The sequence below is a fragment of the Schistocerca americana genome, chromosome 1 (genome assembly GCF_021461395.2).
Source record: "Schistocerca americana isolate TAMUIC-IGC-003095 chromosome 1, iqSchAmer2.1, whole genome shotgun sequence".
Taxonomy (NCBI): domain Eukaryota; kingdom Metazoa; phylum Arthropoda; class Insecta; order Orthoptera; family Acrididae; genus Schistocerca; species Schistocerca americana.
The window spans coordinates 886545981-886569581 of record NC_060119.1 but is presented as its reverse complement, the minus strand read 5'-3'; the positions used below and the strand labels follow the sequence as shown (position 1 = coordinate 886569581).

Sequence of the window (23601 nt, the reverse complement as noted above, 5' to 3'; positions counted from 1 at the left end):
TGTCGCTCTTCTGATACCCGTGATGAGTCAGTAGCAGATAATATTTTTCCTACCGTAACTGTTAACACAACATTTTGACGTGAGACTTAGTAAAGATTTAAGTTACGACTTCACATTCAAGAGGTTCGTTGTATGCCATGCTCTCGTCTCTAGGCCGCACTACACTTCCTAAGCCACACCCTCCTTTCTACGCCATGCCTCCCTTCCCCTCCGCTCCCCTCTCTTCCAATCATATCCCATTAGTTTACTGGCCATTGAAACAGAACAGGCAGCCACAGCCCCTTAAGTTACGAGCCTTCCACTCAGTACGTATCCCCGGAGCTGCCATCTTGGCTATGTTCAAAAGCTTTTGACCGATATGAATTTTGTGTACGTTGCCGCGATTTTCAAAAGAATCCGAAAGATATGAATTATTTATCAAACATACATGAATGTAACATATAGTATTTCCACTTTTAGATGTCTGTATTATTTATCAAAAATATGGCAGTTTCGTCAACAGCACAAAATGCTTATGTCAACTGTCTGGTGTAATTCCACGTCTAAAATGTCTGTAAAAATACTTGGAATTCGTCAGGAAAACACACACACGCACGCACACACACACACAAACGCACGCGCTCGCACACACACGAAAAAGTATTCTGCACATATCTCCAGCATTCCAGACTTGAGTGCAACTGACGAACCATCTCTAATGTTAGAGCGTCTGTGAAGTTCTCGAACACAGGATGTACTTCCTAAGAATAGTTAGGTGCATTTTCTCTGGTTTTTCGGCAGATACTTGCAATTTACTTTTTGAAATACATAACAGGAGGCAGACCAGAACAAATACTGTGCATAACATTTTTCATGTGGCGACCAGTTTCGACGCAAAGCGCTGGTTTCTTTCCCATTGCAGATAAAACGATTTTTAAAGCTGAGTTTCACATTCCGATTCGACAGACTGGACCCAAATTAGGCTATTTCGATGTATGTTTTAGCGATATGCATAAACAGTAATGGTAAAACACCAAGAACAACCAGTACTGCAACAGCGACAGCACTGCGCGTGTCCACACCGGCTGTTACTGCCACGCACCATTGCTGTTTAGTCGCTGCTGGCGTACTGGTTGTTCTTCTTGCTGTACTGTCCTTGTTAATGGATTTCGATAAAGCGAATATCGCATTAGACTAATCTGTGACAGCCATATAGCTCGGGTATGTAAAGTTCGGCTTTAAAAATCAGCTTGTTTGTAATGGAAAACAAAGCGATACTTTCCATTAACAATGGGCGTCACATGAACGATGTCATAAGCAGTTTTTGTTTTTCGCTGCATGAACTGCATGAACGAAACTGCAAATACCAGCAGAAACTTCACCGATAATGACACTGATGACTCTTAAGAGGGACACCTGGTACATATAAGCGCCTTTCAAGAATTTCCATTTCCAAGGCCATATACGCTACCGGCCATTAAAATTGCTACACCACGAAGATGACGTCCTACAGACGCGAAATTTAACCGTCGGGAAGAACATGCTGTGATATGCAAATGATCAGCTTTTCAGAGCATACACACAAGGTTGGCGCTGGTGGTGACACCTACAACGTGCTGACATGAGGAAAGTTTCCAACCGATTTCTCATACACAAACAGCAATTGATCGGCGTTGCCTGGTGAAACGCTGTTGTGATGCCTCGTGTAAGGAGGAGAAAAGCGTACCATCACGTTTCCGACTTTGATAAAGGTCGAATTGTAGCCTATCGCGATTGCGGTTTATCATATCGCGACATCCAATGACTGTTAGCAGAATATGGAATCGGTGGGTTCAGGAGGAATGCTATGCTGGATCCCAACGCCCTCGTATCACTAGCAGTCGAGATGACAGGCATCTTATCCTCATGGCTGTAACGGATCGTGCAGCCACGTCTCGATCCCTGAGTCAACAGATGGGGGCGTTTGCAAGACAACAACCATCTGCACGAACAGTTGTACGACGTTTGCAGCAGCATGGACTATCAGCTCGGAGACCATAGCTGCGGTTACCCTTGACACTGCATCATAGACAGGAGCGCCTGCGATGGTGTACTCAACGACGAACCTGGGCGCACGAATGGCAAAACGTCATTTTTTCGGATGAATCCAGGTTCTGTTTACAGTATCATGATGGTCGCATCCGTGTTTGGCGACATCGCGGTGAACGCACATTGGAAGCATGTATTCGTCATCGCCATACCGGCGTATCACCCGGCGTGATGGTATGGGGTGTCATTGGTTACACGTCTCGGTCCCCTCTTGTTCGCACTGACGGCACTCTGAACAGTGGACGTTACATTTCAGATGTGTTACGACCCGTGGCTCTACCCTTTATTCGATCCCTGCGAAACCCTACATTTAAGCAGGATAATTCACGACCGCATGTTGCAGGTCCTGTACGGGCCTTTCTGGATACAGAAAATGTTCTACTGCTGCGCTGGTCAGCACATTCTCCAGATCTATCACCAATTGAAAACGTCTGATCAATGGTGGCCGAGCAACTGGCTCGTCACAATACGCTGTTCGGACGCCTTTTGGTAATAACGTCGCCATAGTTCATATTTCCACATTTGCCGCACCCAATCCAGGAAGACACGAGTACCACACTAATCCTTTACTGTGTCCGTACTTATCTACCCGCGTCAGAGTCGCGCTACGTTGCATGTACCGAGCAGCAACGCCCTGATACGGAAACTTTTTGATTGCCCCTTATAGATCCAGATCATGTTTCTATCAGTTACACAAACATGGGACAGTATAAAACAATTAAAAATCTGTTGCAGCAGGATATCGTTGCGACATAAAATTTTGGTTTGTAGATTCATTCAACTTTCTGGCGTGCTCTGCAGAAAAATGTCTCGCATACACTGACGGAAAAAAATCGCCACACCAAAAAATAATTCATGCAGCATAATGAAACTTCGGGAATACATTTGTCTTGGTAACATATTTAAGTCGTTAACATTTGCAAGATCACAGGTAAATGTAAGCGCGAGATAAGCCATTGCAAATGTGAAATGCTGGTACATTAATAACTGGTGAACCGCCATAATATTGAGTGCAAGCATACAAACGTGCATGCGTTGTGATGTAGAGGTGTGGGATGTCAGTTCGTGGGATGGAATCCATGCCTGTTGTATTTGATCGGTGGATATAGGGACGGTTAATGCTATTCGTGGTTGACGCTGGAGTTGTCATTCCATGATGTCCCACACTCGACGGGAGACAGATCTGGTGATCGAGCAGGCCAAGAAAACATGTCGACTCTCTGTAGAGCATGTTGGGTTACAACTACAATGTGTAGGAAAACATCCCCTTGAATGCTGTTAATGAATGGCAGCAGAACAGGTCAAACCATCTGACTGACGTACAGGCTTGCAGTCAGGGTGCGTGGCATCACGACAAGAGTGCTCCTGCTGTCACACGAAATTGCAGAATAGACCATAACGCAAGGTATATGTCCTTTGTGCCTAACAGTTAGGTTGATTGCACTGCATCATCAGCTGGCCTCCCTGTAACCAGCACAGTGCCATCACTCGCAGAACGAGCATTCATCAGGAAACACAACAGACTTCCACCCTGCTCTCCAACGACCTCTTGCTGACGCCACTGAAGTCGCAAATGGCGGTAATTTGGTGTCAGTGGAATGCAAACTACAGGGCGTCTGGCTCGGAGCTGTTCCTGAAGTAACCCATTTGTAACGGTTCATTGTGTCACTGTGGTGCCAAATGCCGCTCATATTGCTGCTGCAGATACAGTACAATGCGCCAGAGCCATACCGATGGTCTTCGCTCTTGGCAGAGCAACGTGGCCGTCCGGAGTTCGGTCTTCTTGCAACAGCAAATTCTCGCGACTGCCGCTGCCTGCAATCTTATACAGTGGCTGCATTCCTGCCAAGTCTTTCTGCAGTATTGCGGAAGAAACATCCAGCTTCTTGTATCCCTCTTATACGATCTCGTCCAAATTCAGTGAGGTGTTGATAATGGCGACTTTTCCCCTTGAGTAACATCAACTCACTATGTCCAGCCTCAAAGGTAACTAACGTTCTCGACTGTTGCGGCGTGTATTTGAAACAAAACTGATTGGCATTCTCATAATGGCGCTACTAGTGCGACTCTCATGAGCTTGGCACGAAACTGAAGTAGATATTATCTTTAAGATTAGAAACACGCCATCCAACTTTCGTTTATGTCGCACCACTCCTTCTTGGTGTTGCGATTTTTTTTGCGTCAGTGTATTTAAAACCTGGTGATGTGCAAAATGACAGCGAGCATTTTAACGTAATTAATGAAAAAGATATTTTCCATATGAGTGTGTAACTGATGAATCCGTCTTGTTAGAAGAACAGTTGGCACCAATTGAAGCTTTCAAAAGCTAGCGGAGCAGTGAAACAACAATCAAAGAGATGAAATACCAAAGAGAGTGCAAAGTTTGGAGTTAGTTTTAACGCAAGGGATCAGGAGATTACTCCAATTTACATTTGGTGTCTGATGTCTTGCTTTTCGCGTATATACGTGAAAACCTCTGTGCACTCTTTCTTGAAACAAACGAACTAGATCAAGTCCATTGCCTGAATTCATTTGGTTTATAAGGAACGATAGAACATAGCTGTCAGTCGTAATACCATTTTTTTATTCTTGTATATCAGACTGCAGCTATAAATGGCCAACTTCAGTGCATCTGGATGAATTATAATCCAACAAACTCCCAGCAGTAGAAGTCACCGTATGACTTTACTGGTGTACAGGCAGAAGGAAACTCTTTGACGATTTTTTCTGCAATTTTATACAATTTTTATATTTTTTTGTAAAACTGTACCCTTTCTAAATTCCAAATCTTGTGGAAAAGGTAATTAAATAAAAATAAAGTGACATGGTAGTTACCTTTCCTTAAAGCAATAACGAAAGCATGTCAACATAAACTGGATAATAATATATTGAAAAGAACATCAGAAAACTGAAGCGAATATAAAACAGGATTTATCTCTCTAAAAGCTTTTATTTCACTTAGATCCTGAAGACAGTAGAAATAAAATGATCTGCAAACAATCCAGTACGTCAATAATACCTTTATGACAGTGGACACTGTTCACAATACTAAGTAATATCGTTGTTTTAGATCTTCAATTTGCTCTCATTTAGATCACAGTAGCAGGCATTCCATGTGAACTTGATGCATACTTTGAGAACTGTGTTGGAACTCTCATTACCAGTGCAAGCTGTTTAACTAGCTAAAAGTACTATTGTTTTATAAAACTGCAATGGCTGAAGCTATTCCCAAGTTGGGCAATGTCTTTCGTTTCAGAGACAAGAAGATTAATGCTTCTGATCAGTGTGTGAGGTGTCTATTGAGCCAGCGGTTTTCCTCTTTTACACAGAATTTCGTACTTCATAATATCATTACTGTCAAACACATCATCTTCTACATGGACGGAGAGAAGGAGACTTCATTACATCGGCAGCCTCTGATTTCCAATCATTCAACTCACAAGGCGTATAGAGATGAAAAACAGCTTCATCATTAGATAATATCTTTACACATTCTTCAGGAAATAGGAGTTTTTTCACATTGATCACGGCAAGAAGCCTGCGAATACGGAAAATAGTAGGAAAGATTAGACAATATAATGAATTATTTTGCCTACTGTATGATCACTTTGCTATGAAATCTAACGATACAAGGTCACAGAAAAAAAACTTTTACAACATGCTCAATTACAATATTTGTAATATTACATGTATCTGTTGGGTGCGTGTGGAGTGTAGAGTAATGTTAGTGTTGTGTGGTGATGGTGGTGATGTTAGTAGCAACAGGGCGAAACTTGGTGCCGTCACGTAGCCTGCTCCTTGCAAATAGCAAGCTCGTAAATAGGCGTGCTTAACATCCCCATCCGAAGGACAGATCACCATCAACAGTGTCACATGCCCTCACTTCATGAGACTCTGCAGAGAGATTTCGTATTTAAACCAGTAGATCGGCTCAAAGGCTAGTGATCAGGAACATTACACTGTAACTTCTCCTCCCCTCGCTAGCCTAATACCGGTAGTGAAAATTTTTTCAATCATCGGGAGTCGAATCCATTTACTCCAGTCGAGCACCACTGCACAAGCGTGCATTAGTGGTCTATGCGCTCTCTCCATTTTATCGATCAGTGTGTTTACACTTACTAGACCTCTAACTGCCACTAGGTTCCAGTAACTCATAATGGCAAATGTTTTGCTGGCCTGTTGTTGCTTTCGCATTCATCTGCTACCTTGCTTTACATCCAAACATGGGCGTTCACTAGCTACTGGTGAATTCCTTATGGCCTTGTGGCGCTGCGCAACGCTTTGAGATTACTATACACCTGTCAGACACTGATATGGATTGGTTACGCAAGACCTAACGTAATACCCAGCGTCAGTTAATCACGACTTCATCCGTGACTATCACTTGTCCATTCGCCACAGTTGTTGGTGCAGCACATGTTCAGTTTTTCCTCGTGTTCCAGTATTAGAATGTTTTCATGGGTGAAAACATGCGTTTGATGATGTTCACTGCTACGGAAGAAATATAAAGTCTCACGGATGTGTAATTACGAAGCAGTGCTAAAAAGTAATACCTCTGAATCTTTTACCCTGTTCTCAATATAGATTGAGGTATTACAGGTCATGCATATTACTCATTCGACTTTCCCGCTTCGCTGACGCAAGCTGCAATCCTCTGCCGCTAGAGGGGGCCAAATTGTTGCGTGTAACGTGGTGGTGTGTAACGTAAATACATACACTACTGCTACACCACGAAGACGACGTGCTACAGACGCGAAATTTAACCGAGAGGAAGAAGATGCTGTGATATGCAAATGATTAGCTTTTCAGAGCATTCACACAAGGTTGGCGCCTGTGGCGACACCTACAACGTGCTGACGTGAGGAACGTTTCCAACTGATTTCTCATACATAAACTGGAGTTGACCGGCGTTGCCTTGTGAAACGTTGTTGTGATGCCTCGTGTAAGTAGGAGAAATGCGTACCATCACGTTTCCGACTTTGATAAAGGTCGAATTGTAGCCTATCGTGATTGAGGTTTATCGTATCGCGACATTGGTGCTCGCGTTGGTCGAGATCCAATGACTGTTAGCAGAATATGGAATCGGTGGGTTCAGGAGGGTAATACGGAAAGCCGTGCTGGATCCCAACGGCCTCGTATCACTAGCAGTCGAGATGACAGGCATCTTATCCGCATGGCTGTAACGGATCGTGCAGCCACGTCTCGATCCCTGAGTCTACAGATGGGGACGTTTGCAAGACAACAACCATCTGCACCAACAGTTCGACGACGTTTGCAGTAGCGTTGACTATCAGCTCGGAGACCATGGCTGCGGTTACCCTTGACACTGCATCACAGGCAGGAGCGCTTGCGATGGTGTACTCAACGACGAACCTGGGTGCACGAATGACAAAACGTCATTTTTTAAGATGAATCCAGGTTCTGTTTACAGCATCATGATGGTCGCATCCGTGTTTGGCGACATCGCGGTGAACGCACATTGGAAGCGTGTATTCGTCATCGCCATACCGGCGTATCACCCGGCGAGATGGTATGGGGTCCCATTGGTTACACGTCTCGGTCACGTCTTGTTCCTTTTGACGACACTTCGAACAGTGGGCGTTACATTTCAGATGTGTTACGACCCGTGGCTCTACCCTTTATTCGATCCCTGCGAAACCCTACATTTCAGCAGGATAATGCACGACCGCATGTTGCAGGTCCTGTACGGGCCTTTCTGGATTTAGAAAATGTTCTACTGCTACCCTGGCCAGCACATTCTCCAGATCTCTCACCAACTGAAAACGTCTGGTCAGTGGTGGCCGAGCAACTGGCTCGTCACAATACGCCAGTGGTATCGTGTTGAAGCTGCATGGGCAGCTGTACCTGTACACGCCATCCAAGCTCAGTTTGACTCAATGCCCAGGCGTATCAATGCCGTTATTACGGCCAGAGGTGGTTGTTCTGGGTACTGATTTCTCAGGATCTATGCACCCAAATTGGGTGAAAATGTAATCACATGCCAGTTCTAGTTTAATATATTTGTCCAATGAATACCCGTTTATCATCTTCATTTCTTCTTGGTGTAGCATTTTTAATATCCAGTAGTGTATGTCAGTGTGTCAGAAACAGCGCGCTGTAATTAAGTTTCAGGAATTCAAAGAGATCGTCCACACATGGGGCATGGCATGGCAATGCCAGACGACACACGAGTGCTGTGACATCTTCAACAATCTGACACTTTGGCTTCACCTATCATCGATCATCCTCCATACAGTCGCGAATTGGTCCCATTCGATTTTCGTCTGTTTTCAAAACGCAAAAAACACTTTCGAGTACTTCGTCTTGAATACGATGAATCAGAGGGAGGTTGTGGCTCCGTCAGAAAAGTAAAACTTTCTACAGTGTCGGAATCAACAAACTGATCTCTCGCTTTGAGAAATGTGTTCATCGCCGGGTGACTATGTTGAGAAATAAATAACCAGACATCAGGAGAAACGATGAAGAATATTGATAAAGCTTGCTATATTTACAAAGCTTTAAGATCTTTCACACAAAAAGTTCAGAGGCATTGCTTTTTAGCATGCCTTTGAATTTCAATGCAAAACTGACCGGAAAGTGGTTAAAATGTGTGAATCATGGAATGTCTCCAAGACTAAATCATTTCAGACGGAAAAGAAATCAACACGAGGTTGAATTAACCTGCATTAATTTAATACCATGTATTGCATAATGCATTGCATAATTGTGGTCGGCATGTCGGTGGTCTAGTGGTTAAGCTGTCTATGGATTTTGGGTCCCGGGGTTAATTCCTGGCCGCGTCACAGGTTGTGTTCAATCGGAGTCTGGGTGTTTCATTTGTAACCATTTCACCTCATCTTCATGAGATAGATGCATAGTCGCCAAAATGGCCTCAAATATAGGACATTGGACGACAAAATAACGCCAGACGGGGTCTCTTTGTCAATAACGTAATACGATCACTTCATTTTAAAAAATATATATAATCGTCCCTTTCGTCTATGTCTGTATAATCTTAATGCTGTAAGATATTAAACTTGATGTTCAATTTAAATCAGCAAGTGTCCCTTTAATGGAATAAATTCTCATAATTCACATTTATGATTTCTTGCCTGATGGTTTTGCTTCCGGTTTTGTTCGGAAACTTACTGGTCTATCAGCACTTGCAAGTCGCATAAATTACAGAAATAATGAAAGCTCGAGACGAAGACACGAGAAACATGTTCGATACTGATCACTTAACGTTCTCTCGAAATATTCAGTCTTACTTATCAAATGGATAAGTAGGCAGTCCCCTGCATCATGTATATTAAGTAGGGAACTTCGCATATGCTATACTGACTGTCTAAAACAACTAGCCTATTTGATCGGGAAATGTCATCTTGATGGTGCACATCGCCTTGGTCGAAGATAAATCACTTCTTGCGTCACTGCTCACAGGAAACTGAGGCGTACCTAATGAATGGACATTGTTTCAGGTTATAAGAGGTAAACCAGTTTATTCTGGAGTTTAATTTAGATTTAGCATTTCACAAATTATGTTTAATTTACGCTCACTTTATTCGTCTGAGATATTACTGAGAAATGAAATTGTCCTGGTCACTGTGACGTACGTACCCTTTGCCTGAGACGTGGTGTGTCCTCACGCTGCTGCATGTGTGTGTGTGTTGCAGGTGCGAGGCCCGGCATGCTGGACTACATGATCTGGCCGTGGGCGGAGCGCATTGAGGGGCTGCGTACGATGCACCCAGACGTCAAGCTGCCGCTGCGGGACTTCCCCAGACTCGTGAGTCTATTCTGATCGTCTCGTTCATCAATCATTGTCGTAAAGACCATGGGAGGACTATTCCTGTTACTATGCCTTGCATAATATCCGTAAAAAAACCCGAGACAGAGATATGTGCGACCCTTAATTTCGGTAGAGAGTTGGAACGTGAAATCCACGTTGTAGATAAATAATTTTCGATTTTTCAATGCCCTACAACACGGTAACTGATCTTTCTGCTGTTAATGATTCTGAACTGATGGCGGTGCATACTATTTTCTGTTTCTAATATTTTGTAAGGCAAACCAAATCATACGTTAAGTTTCCCTTTTAAATAAATACTGCTGTATTTTCAAAATCTTTCGACACTGCTTACATTATCTGCTAGTCTTGACACTGTTCTGCCAAGTGCATTCAATCCGTCATCGAAAATCGATACAAGATGGTAACATCAAATCACTCTAGGCGTCGCTGATATGAATGCAGATTGCTTCAGCACCCCTAGCTGCTAAAATCATTTTAATTCCTTCATTACATGTATCGGTAACGAATAACATATAACTCGTTAGTTGACATACAGATGTTCTTACCAATATCGTTTTATACAACCCATAATTCTCTACCTGGCCTTCAAAAACCAGGTGCGAGAATTCCATATTTTTTCTCCTGCTATGTGCAAATTATTAGTCCGACAGAAAAATAATCAGACCGTTTTGGTAAGAAATTTGATGTAGCTTAATTCTGTACTGGGATACATTTTTGTTAGAGACCATAGTTTTCCAGTTGTTCTAGAAAAACGTACAGAGATGAACAAACACCCCCCCCCCCACCCACCCCCCATTCAGCCCCCACTGGTCTAGATATTTAGTACGTTGTTCGTGGCACTCACTTCTACCACTGCACAAAAACTTGCGACTGTACGAATTATTTCCCAAATTCGACCTTTTTTGGTCTTCGTTACGACACTTAGTCGAGCATTTACAAATCGCAAAACTGACGTTTGTGTAGGTTTTGCCTAACAATACTGTTAGAAAACCTGACTGGTCAACGATGAGTGTGGGTGTGGAGGTGGCTTTGAAGTTCAATTTTGTACGCTTTTCCTGAACAGCTCGAAAACCGTGCCCTCCAGAGAAACGCATGCCAGTAAAAAATTTAACTACATTAAATTTCCTGCAAAAAGATCCTGTTCCTTTTTTTCTGTGAGCTAATAGTTTGTGCGTAACGAGCGAGACAATAGGAAAATCTCGCACATGGTTTCTGAAGACCAGGCATAACATTGCGGGTTGCATCAGTAGGGGAAGCTGAATCACCTTCTATACAGAATGGGAAAGCACTAAAGAATGCTGTGTGTATTCCTGAGAGCACGCTCATGGCTTATTTGCTGGTGTAGACATACGATGTGAGTTGTATTTTGTGACGCAGTTGTTACTTTTACTTACCCAATCCACCAACTACCTCTTCTCCTCGTGGTCCTTGGTCCACTATCTGGGATATATACGACCGCTTCTGTCACATTTTAGCTAAACGAAACGCCATTCTAATAAATTATAGGCAGTTTAGCGAATTATTAATATCGATAAAGTAGTGAATGAATACATCCTGTAAGGTTAATAATGTTGACTAACACCAAAGAATTATATTTCAAATCGAATAAATGCTCAGTGACATTTCTCAAATATCAATAGATGGTGATCACACATCACTTCGGATTCAATGATTTTTAATACAAATAATCGATAATACATTCAACAGTACAATGTAAACGCGAAAACCTAGTGTACGAGAGTTCATTTCTCAAAGCAATAATTATAAAACTGATTAGCAAACTTTCTAAGTCCGGCAGGACTGTTCCTTCAGGAAAAGATTTGATATATTTTTCATCTCTGTGCAAGCAATGACAGTCAAAAATTGCAGTAAAACTTCACTGCTACCTCGATTCTCAGAAGGGCAAAATTTAAGTTGATGCAAGTGTCCCAAAATTTATCACTAAAACTGCCATCGGAGTCTGCAAAAATTTATTCATTGCGTGGCAATGCTCTAACATTTCTATCTTTGATATGAATGATTTGGTCGATCTGGACATGTGTCATGTCATACATCTACATCTACGTGATTACTCAGCTATTAACAATAAAGTGCCTGGCAGAGGGTTCAATGAACCACCTTCATGCTGTCTCTCTAACTTTCCGCTCTCGAGCGGCACGCGGGAAAAACGGGCACTTAAATTTTTCTGTGCGAGCCCTGATTTCTCATATTTTATCGTGATGATCATTTTTTCCTATGTAGGTGGGTGCCAATAGAATATTTTCGCAATCGGAGGAGGAAACTGGTAATTGAAATTTGATGAGAAGATCCCGTTGCAACGAAAAACGCCTTTTTTTAAATGACTGCCACCCCAATTCACGTATCATGTTTGTGACACTATCTCCCCTACTTCGCGATAATACAAAACGAGCTTCCCTTCTTTGTACTTTTTCGATGTCATCCGTCAGTCCCACCTGATGCAGATCCCACACCGCACAGCAATACTCCAGAATAGGGCGGACAAATGTAGTATAAGCAGTCTCTTTGGAGACCTGTTGCACCTTCTAAGTTTTCTGCCAATGAATCGCAGTCTTTGTTTTGCTCTACCCACAATATTATCTATGTGATCGTTCCAATTTAGGTTATTTGTAATTGTAATCCCTAAGTATTCAGTTGAATTTACAGCCTTCAGATTTGTGTGACTTATCGCGTAATCGAAATTTTGCTGATTTCTTTCAGGACTCATGTGAATAACTTCACACTTTTCTTTATTCGGGATCAATTGCCACTAGATTAGATTAGATTAGATTAATACTTGTTCCATAGATCTTGAATACGACACTTCGTAATGATGTGGAACTTTTCGCACCATACAGATATCTTATCTAAATCATTTCGCAAGTCGTAGAACTAAACTATATAGACGATACAAAAAAAATTGTTATATCCCAAAGAACTGACGATTACTCTCTCAATATTTAAGTTGATTGATTTTATACTTACGAGGAAATCATGATTTCATAATTATCTCCAAAGAAGTTACTTCTGCATTTTCAAAATCGTTGTGGAACAGACACATTACTGAAGTTGATAATATGAAATTATTTCCTTATACGATTAAGTCTGACATGTATCCACCTAAATTATTAATATCTTAGGAAATAAAGCAGCAAACTACTGAAGAGTCCAGGAAGGGAGGCCTCTTGTCGGTATCAGGTGCGTCATAGCAGTGTGCAACGTGTACACGATAGCTCCAAGGACCGAACATTGTAGCACTCCAGGTTAGATAAGACGTACTGTGGACAGTCCGGCCTCGGCTCCCTCACGGAAGATCCTGTCGTCGTGATAGGAGCTGATAAGCTAGACACCCGATCCGCGTTGAAGTAACTTCAACAGGAGGTCGTCTGGCCACACTGTGAAACGCTCAGGAAACGACCAGGAGCACCGCCCGAAGTACTCGGGTCTCCTCTAACCGCATGAGTTGACTTTCGATTTAATGCTCCTTCCAACACCTGAACTGATCCTCTGATAGGGCAACCTTGTTGCTCGTCCCAGATCTTCAATCAAAGTCATATCGTGAAGGATCAGGTGAAAGTTATCTGCTGTTTCTTTTTGATCGCATGAAAGAGCTCAGAAATCTACATCTGCATCAGTACTCTGAAATCCACCTGATGGTCTCTGGCGAAGGGTACTTCCGGCACCACTAAGTGATTTCCTTTTCCCTGTACCCCTCGCGAACGGCGGGTGGGAAGATTGGTTCAAATGGCTCAGAGCACTATGGGACTTAACATCTGTGGTCATCAGTCCCCTAGAACTTAGAACTACTTAAACCTAACTAACCTAAGGACATCACACACATCCATGACCGAGGCAGGATTCGAACCTGCGACCGGAGCGGTCACGCGGTTCCAGACTGAAGCGCCTGGAACCGCATGGCCACAGCGGCCGGCGGGTGGGAAGAATCATTGCTGGTAAGCGTCTGTATTAGCTCCAATTTCTCGAATTATCTCGTCGTGGTCATTTCACGAGATGTATTTGAGGGAAAGTAATATGTTGTCCAACTCTTCCCGGAAACTACCCTCTCGAAATTTCAGTGGTAAACCTCTCCGTGATGCACAACGCCTCTCCTGTAACGTCTGCTACTGGAGTTCGTTGAGCATCTCTCTGACGTTCTCCGGCCGACCAAACGATCCCGTGGCGAAACGCTGCGCTCTACGCTGGATCTCTAGCTCTTCTATCAGAAGAACTTGAAGAACACATTGGAGGACCACTGTAATAATAGTGATGAAGCAGTGCAAGCAGAGGTGAGGTTGTTGCTTCGTCAAGAAAGTCAAACATTCTAGAGGGAGGGTATTAACAAACTGGTCTCTCGTTGGGAGAAATGTGCTCGTCACCAGGGTAACTGTTGAGAAATAAATATGTGGACATGAAGAATATAGATGCAGAATGTTAATAAAGTTTGTTTTATTTAAAAAGCTTTACGATTTTTCAAAAAGATCGAAGACATTTCTTTCCAACATGTCCTCGCATATATTAGTTAATAAATATTGTTTGAATAAAATTAATGAAAATAAAGCTTCGTTTAATTAAGCGATGGTTTGGTAAGATTTAATACACTCAACGTAAAACATTTAGAGAAATTTGCTATTACATAGACAAAATTCTCATCGTGGCACGAATTAAAGAAACTACTGTCGTATCACAAACTTCTGTTTACTTTGATGTTAGCGCTGTATACGAAAAATTTATAATTACGTTTCCTTTCCAGTTGGCGTGGGGAGCAGCCATGAAGCAGGATCCCGCAGTGAAAGCTTCACTCATGAGTGGAGAAGCGCACGCCAGTTTTATCAAGAAGATCATGGACGGCAGCCTTGACTACGATAAGCTATAGCAGACACAGCGTCCCGTTTGCTACCACATCACTTTTTTACAGCATCGCAACTATATCATCTTGGCAGATGGCCTGCAGCTTTTCGACATTTGGCGTTGATTTCACTGACCGACATAAACATAAAAGCTGTTAAATAGAGTTTCCTTACTCAAAATATGAGAACATACACATGTAAATGAAATAAACTTACATGATGTTTCATTGTTTTAAGGTGTCTTTATGTTTTGTTTTGTTTCGTCGTTCCTTATTTCTTGAGTGTGATTAAGGAGACCGAGGACAGATCTTTTTTACTACGTCCTGAAGCTCAATTATGTTTTACTGCAGCGTATTAATGAGCTATTGCTGTGATTAATTCAGGACAAACGCTGAGGAAAAATGGAAGTGTAAAAGCATTGGCAGTTCTACCACATATTTCTAGCAAAAAGCAAGAGACGTATTTCGTGTATCGTTGGTAAACGTCACATGTAGGATAAATGTAGGATGTATCGTGAAAACAGCACCTATATTATTCGTACTGCTGCTGCTTATGAGCAGACCCACTTAACTATCGCAGACCAACACCGAAAACTAGGCAATACATTTGCGAACTATTTTTCAATGACACAGTTGAAGTTTTGAGCTTCCCTTCTTTCTTGTTCCTACACTAACGTAAGAAAATAAACGACGAGTACAAGTAAGTTTTTCACTAAATCTGAGAAGCTCTTACCACTCAACAAAATGTTTTGCAGCAGAAGGCTGTTACAGAGTTGTTATTTAGTGAGTGGACTGTTGACCAACCCACTCTGATGCTGAATAATCTCCACCCGTGCATCATTCGTCTGAAAGTGCTAGGAGATGTTGCACAGCGTTGTCTCGTATTATGGTTCCGTTCTGACTAGTTCCTAGACTTGGCTGCGCCATCTGGTGACAATGAGTGGAATGCGAAATATTTTAGTGGCCCAAGAAGAGTATAGCAAAAACACAGCAGATTTGAGACACGTGGTATATACCATTTTGAGTTGTGTAGTATGTGAGATAGTGACGTAAATGGTTAAAACTAGTTGAAAAATTACAAAACTTCGGCAGCTTTTGGTGGTACACATGAAAATGTCCAATCTTAGACAAAAAAAAGCAGTATATCACGAAGAAATTATTCTAATGGGACGGAAATCGGTGGATGTGATGTACACGTACAGAAAAACAAATGATTACTGTGTCAGAACAGCTGCATGATTTTTTCAAGAGCAAGAGCTTCACAAGCTGAGTAAGTCGGTAACGCATTGGTACACCTCCGACCCTTATGCAAGCAGCTTGCCACTGATTGGCATAGTTGCTGAATGTCCTCCTGAAGAATATTCTGCCAAATTCCGTCCAATTGGCGAGTCAGATCGTCAAAATTCCGAGATGGGTGGAGGGCCCTACCCATAACGTTCCAAACGTTATGATTTGGGGAGAGATCAGAAGACCTTGGTTATCAAGATAATGTTTGGCAAGCGCGAAAAGCAGTAGAAACTCTTGCCAGCTACGCATTGACGTTATCTTGCTAACGAAAGTGCAGGATGGCTAATTACGAAGGGCAACAAACCGGGGCGTGTTATATCGTCGACTTGCCGCTACGATGAAAGGGTGTCGCGGATGACAACCAAAGAAGACTTGCTATGAAAAGAAGTGACACCCCAGAGCATCACTCCTTGTTTTCGGGCATGTAGCGGGTGATAGTCATTTTGGTATCAAACCTTTGTCCAGGGCATCTCCAGAAACGTCTTCGTTGGTCAGCGGACTTAATTCGAAGCGGGACTAAACTCTGAAGACAATTCTACTCCATTCAACGAGATCCCACGCCGAAGACGTGTCTTGAGAAGCCATGGAAAGCAGTGGGATATCAACCTGACTGTCACCCACCATATGGACCGATATCCCGGAATGATAGTCTGGGGTGCTATTTCTTGTCATAGCAGGATCCCTTTGGTTGTCATCCACGACACCCCTACAGACGTCGAAGATATTCTACCTTCCGTTTTGTTGCCCTTCATAGCAAGGCATCCTGCGCTTACAATGCAACAAGAGAATGCCAGCCCGCACAAGACAAGAGTTTCTACTGCTTGTCTTCTAGCTTGTCAAACCCTACCTTGGCTAGCAGGGTCTTCGTATATGTCCCCAACTGAGAACGATAGGAGCAATATGGACAGGGTCCTCCAACCAGCTCGGGTTTTTGACGATCTCACGCGCCAGTTGGACACAATTTGACGCGATATCCCTCAGGAGTACATCCAACAACTCTGTCGGTCAGATGTGGACCAACGCGTTATTGACTTACTCACTTTGTAAAGCTCCTACTCTTGGATAAATCATCCAGTTTTTCTGCAACTGTAATTATTTGTTTCTCTGTGTATGTATATCACATCCAGCGATTTCTGTCCTGTTCGGGTAATTCCTTCATGGTGAGCCTTTCTGTTATCTTGGAGTGTATTTTATCGAAGTCGTGGAGCACAGCCTAATGAACACAACGTCCCTAACCTTCCTCTGATAAGAAATTCTGATTAATATTTTAAACTTGAATGTCATAACGTTCGAAGAGCAAGATAATATTCTTTGAGGTGTGTACCCTTAGGAAACTTAATACGACTGTTAAGGTCATCAGACTGCGTAAGTACAGGTAAATTCAGGTATAAATGGAGACTGTTCGCTGATAATTCTGCATATTACGCAAAAGTATCGTGAGTGGTTCAATGTAATGATGCAGTTGGTGGACTAAGTGACAGATGCCTTTAAATATGGATAAATGCCAAATAATACGAGAAAGAAAGAGGGTGCAACAGTATTCACCTACAAAATTGTTGTTAAACTTCTAGAGTCTGCTATATTGTCTAGACAGTACAGGTGTGATGCGAAATGGTAGGAACCCATAAAATCTCTAGTAGGAAAGGTGAATCTGCTGCTTAAGGAAGCTATTGGGCATCTGTTATGGGAAGAGTGTCCGAGGTGTTGTTCAGTCACTTGATCAGAAAGGATTTTCTTCCTCCGCACACTATGACTCGTTCCATAACGTATACGGGGTTATGTTTTAAGCGTATCTAATGAATGTAGATGACTGTAAGGGCTGTGTGTATAATGTAGTATCATTTTGCATGATGATGAAAAAAGGGAGAGGTTAACAACTACCACCTGCGGCACACCAGTAGATCAGCAAATTAAATATTAAGTTTTTCTGTGCTTTTCCGTTGTTTAAGTCTTAAATTCCTTAGTGTTTTTTTTTTTTTTTAAAGGTATAATATTGCGATTTTGTAAGTGTAAACTGTAGATTCGCACAGTCTGTAGCACAGTTATTTCTATTGAACGGCCATCGACGCACCTCAGTATGGCTTCAGCCTACGTTGGTGACGCATCAGAAAGGTATCTAGTTAAATACACTCCTGGAAATGGAAAAAAGAACACATTGACACCGGTGTGTCAGACACACCATACTTGCTCCGGACACTGCGAGAGGGCTGTACAAGCAATGATCACACGCACGGCACAGCGGACACACCAGGAACCGCGGTGTTGGCCGTCGAATGGCGCTAGCTGCGCAGCATTTGTGCACCGCCGCCGTCAGTGTCAGCCAGTTTGCCGTGGCATACGGAGCTCCATCGCAGTCTTTAACACTGGTAGCATGCCGCGACAGCGTGGACGTGAACCGTATGTGCAGTTGACGGACTTTGAACGAGGGCGTATAGTGGGCATGCGGGAGGCCGGGTGGACGTACCGCCGAATTGCTCAACACGTGGGGCGTGAGGTCTCCACAGTACATCGATGTTGTCGCCAGTGGTCGGCGGAAGGTGCACGTGCCCGTCGACCAGGGACCGGACCGCAGCGACGCACGGATGCGCGCCAAGACCGTAGGATCCTACGCAGTGCCGCAGGGGACCGCACCGCCACTTCCCAGCAAATTAGGGACACTGTTGCTCCTGGGGTATCGGCGAGGACCATTCGCAACCGTCTCCATGAAGCTGGGCTACGGTCCCGCACACCGTTAGGCCGTCTTCCGCTCACGCCCCAACATCGTGCAGCCCGCCTCCAGTGGTGTCGCGACAGGCGTGAATGGAGGGACGAATGGAGACGTGTCGTCTTCAGCGATGAGAGTCGCTTCTGCCTTGGTGCCAATGATGGTCGTATGCGTGTTTGGCGCCATGCAGGTGAGCGCCACAATCAGGACTGCATACGACCGAGGCACACAGGGCCAACACCCGGTATCATGGTGTGGGGAGCGATCTCCTACACTGGCCGTACACCACTGGTGTACTGAATAGTGCACGGTACATCCAAACCGTCATCGAACCCATCGTTCTACCATTCCTAGACCGGCAGGGGAACTTGCTGTTCCAACAGGACAATGCACGTCCGCATGTATCCCGTGCCACCCAACGTGCTCTAGAATGTGTAAGTCAACTACCCTGGCCAGCAAGATCTCCGGATCCGTCCCCCATTGAGCATGTTTGGGACTGGATGAAGCATCGTCTCACGCGGTCTGCACGTCCAGCACGAACGCTGGTCCAACTGAGGCGCCAGGTGGAAATGGCATGGCAAGCCGTTCCACAGGACTGCATCCAGCATCTCTACGATCGTCTCCATGGGAGAATAGCAGCCTGCATTGCTGCGAAAGGTGGATATACACTGTACTAGTGCCGACATTGTGCATGCTCTGTTGCCTGTGTCTATGTGCCTGTGGTTCTGTCAGTGTGATCATGTGATGTATCTGACCCCAGGAATGTGTCAACAAAGTTTCCCCTTCCTGGGACAATGAATTCACGGTGTTCTTATTTCAATTTCCAGGAGTGTATTTATCTTTCCTTGCACTTTTGTAATTAATTCTTGTTAATAGTACTAGGACGGATGACTATGTGTGCTTGCTGTGTGCGGAAGCTGGCTGCAGTTCACGAACAGGTGAAGACGTTTTTGGCTACGCTCAACGGTGTACAGGCTGTTGCCTCAGAGTGTAGCGGTTGCGGAGGATCTGGCGCGTTGCATGTGGCACCTCGAGTATCGCTTATTTCGCCAACCGGCTCTGGTGTCAAGACACCTTCCAGTGCACGCGACTCGGGGGATCCGCCTTCACCACAGGATAAGTGGCGGGTTGTTATGCGGTCGCGACGCTTGAGGTGGAGATTGAATATGGAGGCTTGCCGTCTGGCCTAGCCCAGTCGCCCTGTGGTTGGATGGGTGGTCGCTTCTTTAGCAGGGTCTGAGCATCCACACAGGGAGAGGAGTCGCAACCAAAGGCCCTGTCGATAGTCTGACAGTCTTGGTTGCAGATTTCTTGACATACGGTATAGGGTGGAGAAGTGTAGGACTCCGTTTCAGGGGTCAGAGGTGCCCTACACAAAGAAAGCGGTCACTTGGGTAGCAGAGTGCTTATGGAGTGCACATGCAGGTCCACAGGCTAGCCGGATATCTGCTGTCTTTTGATGACACTCGGCAATCGATACGCAAAGAGCGTAATCAGACCCGCATTCAGAGTAAAGACACTTCGACTGTCAAAACTGTAATAGTAAATCGACGAAGTATTCGACATCAAAGTTCCTGAATTCACTGCCCTCCAGCAATGTTATAAAAAACGTTTTGTTCCAGCTCAATAATTTTTTAAAGAAGTTAGAAATGGTTGCATTATATCAGAGAAACCTGGAGGGTATTTTTCTCGATATTTCTTTCTTGTTTCTCATTTTGCGCTTCTGGTTTTTTCTTGTGCTGGTGGTGTGTCATTTTTTGCTGCTGCTGTCCCATTTGTTCTGTTTGTTGATTGTTGAGCTGCCAGACGAGAGGTACCAGGTGAGAGAGAGCTGCCAGTATAGCTACGAGATGTTCTTGAAGAATGCATAACAGCAAATGATTTGGCCGAACCATTATCTAAAGCACTAGATTTGAGCACAGGGGCAGGCATAAACTGTCTACAAATCGTATATATAGTAGATATTTGAGTTATATATTTCATTCAAATTAAGATGTTTTCATCGATTTACTCCAGATGCAAATACACTATTGCCTTTACCTTGTTGAGTTTTTTTTTTAGAAGAGACGAACTGTTAGCAAAAGATAACATGAATTGAACACTCCAGATTAAAAAGGAATGTTTTGCTTGGAAAACGAAGTATATTACTACACGTGTTTTCAATGGAGACTGCCTCCGTGTCATCTATGAATGAAGTTATCAATTGCTGTGCAAACAGTACAGACGTGCTAATCAAATGAGGCGGAGGTAAGTAGCCAGAGCGAAGCGGAGGGCATGGTTTGACATCAATGTCAGTCATGCCCACTTCCTGAATATGTCACTCGAGTCAGTTCACTCACGCATGTGGGATATATATACTGCTACTACCACCTGCCAGCTTCCAAATGGATCGATTTTTGTTTATTTCTCAGCCAAATATTAAACTATTTTAAAAATTCAGGAAGCTTCCATAATTTACACACTTCCTTGCTTAAAAATTTTTAGTTGTAGGTCTAAGTTCCATATTTATTGTGGAGAAACATCATTTCATTCATTCTTAAGATAAAGTGCACACAGTTTACATGATCAAATAATGACAAATCAGACAGCTGTTTAATTTTTTGATTTGTCTGAAATGTAATGAATGTAAAGTAAGGCATATCTGATTCTACTAAGTTCCAGAAATTCGTAATATCTAATTCAAAATTCTTCTTACCACTCAATGCAGCGACTTCCGTAGTTAGTAGTTCATAAAAAGGTATTGGAGTTTTGGGATTTTTCATTATATTTTCTTGTTGCTCTTGTCCATAATTTGGCTCAAACTTAACAACATATCCCATAGATTCTACAACAATTCTACATTCATTAGGAAAAGAATCTCTTATTTCAATTCCAGCATCGTTGAAAACAGACCAGCTAAGAACAGCATCTCTAGCACTAGAAGACCATGCAAAAATTACAGACCCCCTTATAATTTCTGAAAAATCGACCAAGATTTCCAAATGGATAAAGCACCTCTTTCTTCTTGTTCTTTATTTTTCCATTATAAGTGTATGATCTTCTATGGTTATTTTATCAGCAAGAGATGAAGTCCAATACAACAAAACTGACAATAAAATAAAAGAGTGTTCAGTTCTAGAGGAAATATTATTTCCTTTCTTTATGGTTATAGAATGAAATAGCTTTGCCACATACTTACCTATTAATTTTTATTGGATGTTGGGTAATCTGATCCCTATGCTTCAACTATCCATTTGATATGTGAATGTCAATTTCACTATCCTTGTTAGGAACATTTAGGTTGTATTTACTTTTGTCATTCAGAGGGAATAAGTATAGCTTGTAAGTTTCTATCTTATTCATTTAATAAGGCAACAATTTTATTAAGTCATTTTTAGAGCAATAGTTACACAAGCACCACTTAAGTCAATTAAATGGTCATTCCATCAGTTACAGTCATTTATAAACTGTGAATTTTATTGTCAACTGCAATAGATGCAGGATAATGTAGTTCATAAATTAGCAGTCCACACCATTCATTATTAGGTTTGAATGAAGCAATAATGTTACTTTCTAAACGAAAATGATCTGTATGCTTTACAGACATTTCATTAGCTAGATTAAAATTTATTTTGATTAGTTTGAATGAAATAATTTTAGGAACATCATTAGCAATAGTCTTTTCATTAACAAGAACAGTTTGGCCACTAAATCCAAATGGACTTTCAGTACTGTAATTTATATCCATACACAATTTAACATGACTTTCAATAATAACTCTATTTAAAATTTCATATTCCCTAATGTGAATATATTTGGCTTTTTTGAATGATTAAATGTCTCTAAGATTTTGAAAGTGTATTGACCAACAGGAATTATTATTGTCTCTCCAGTACAGTACAGTTTATTATTTTTTGATATAGTTATTTGGAGTTAGAAATTTTTGTGACAACTACTTGGTCCAACATTGTTGTAGTTTTCTTGTATACGAACTGACAGTCCCTTTCTGAGAACAGATGACTTCCCAGGCAAATGAAATAAGTAACTCATTTACTACAAACAAAAAAGTTATTAGTTAAAGGAAAACTGGTTGGAAACCAATAATAAGAAAACCAGTGGAGATGTCGAAAAATAAGCATGATAAGCTCTAGCCTAAGTCTATTCAATGTGCAATAACAGGGCCAAGCAGAGGTGGAAAACTACACTAATGATCGACAATTGTATTCTGGCTTCAGGATGGCTGAATTGGAATAAAACCAACTATCTGTATGTTTACTCTAAAAACTTAGATCAGCCAAAATATCAAGATTTTATAAAAATGTGTAAAAAACTGGAAGATTAAAATAATCATATGATTACTACTTTTATTCAGAATAATCAAGAAATTATAACAATAGATGAATGTCAAGGTAATTCACTTGTAGTATTCAATGATTCCATTCTCGAAAATTAGGATTTAGTTACATAATATTTTACTAGAGACAGAAATAAAGGAATGAGATTGTTTTTATTCAAAAATAGTAAAACAATTAGTAAGACATAATCTAAATTTTTAAATATATTTACACAAGATGATACAAATATAAATCATATTTACCATAAGTTTGTTGATGGTTATTTAAAGTTTGATCACTTTCAAGGAGATTGTAGTAAATGCTGAAATGATGATCAGTTCGAATTTTTTGCAATAGATATAACTAGGAAACCCACTGAAGGTAAATACAAACATCAAATTAAAAGTTCTTTATCACATAAAAATAATTTGTTAATATTTTTCTGCAGTAAATCGTTGCAAAATACAAAGTCCGAAAAGTTGTCAGAAAAGCTGAATGAAATAAAAAACTGAAAAATTGAAAAAAACCATTCAAGCTTTGGAAACAACAACCAAGAACAGAATATGTAAAATTTAAC

At 42.1% G+C, this 23601-nt stretch overlaps 1 protein-coding gene across 1 annotated transcript in view; it reads left to right on the top strand.

Moving 5' to 3' along the window:
- Window positions 1–14957, top strand: part of LOC124547348 (pyrimidodiazepine synthase-like) — a 40315-nt gene extending 25358 nt beyond the window's left edge. The window contains exons 4-5 of the mRNA XM_047125100.1: window positions 9741–9853; window positions 14625–14957. Of these exons, the coding sequence (XP_046981056.1) occupies window positions 9741–9853; window positions 14625–14747 (236 nt within the window). The 3' untranslated portion in view covers window positions 14748–14957. The remainder of the gene's footprint in view (window positions 1–9740; window positions 9854–14624) is intronic.
- The last annotated feature ends 8644 nt before the right edge of the window (window positions 14958–23601 follow it).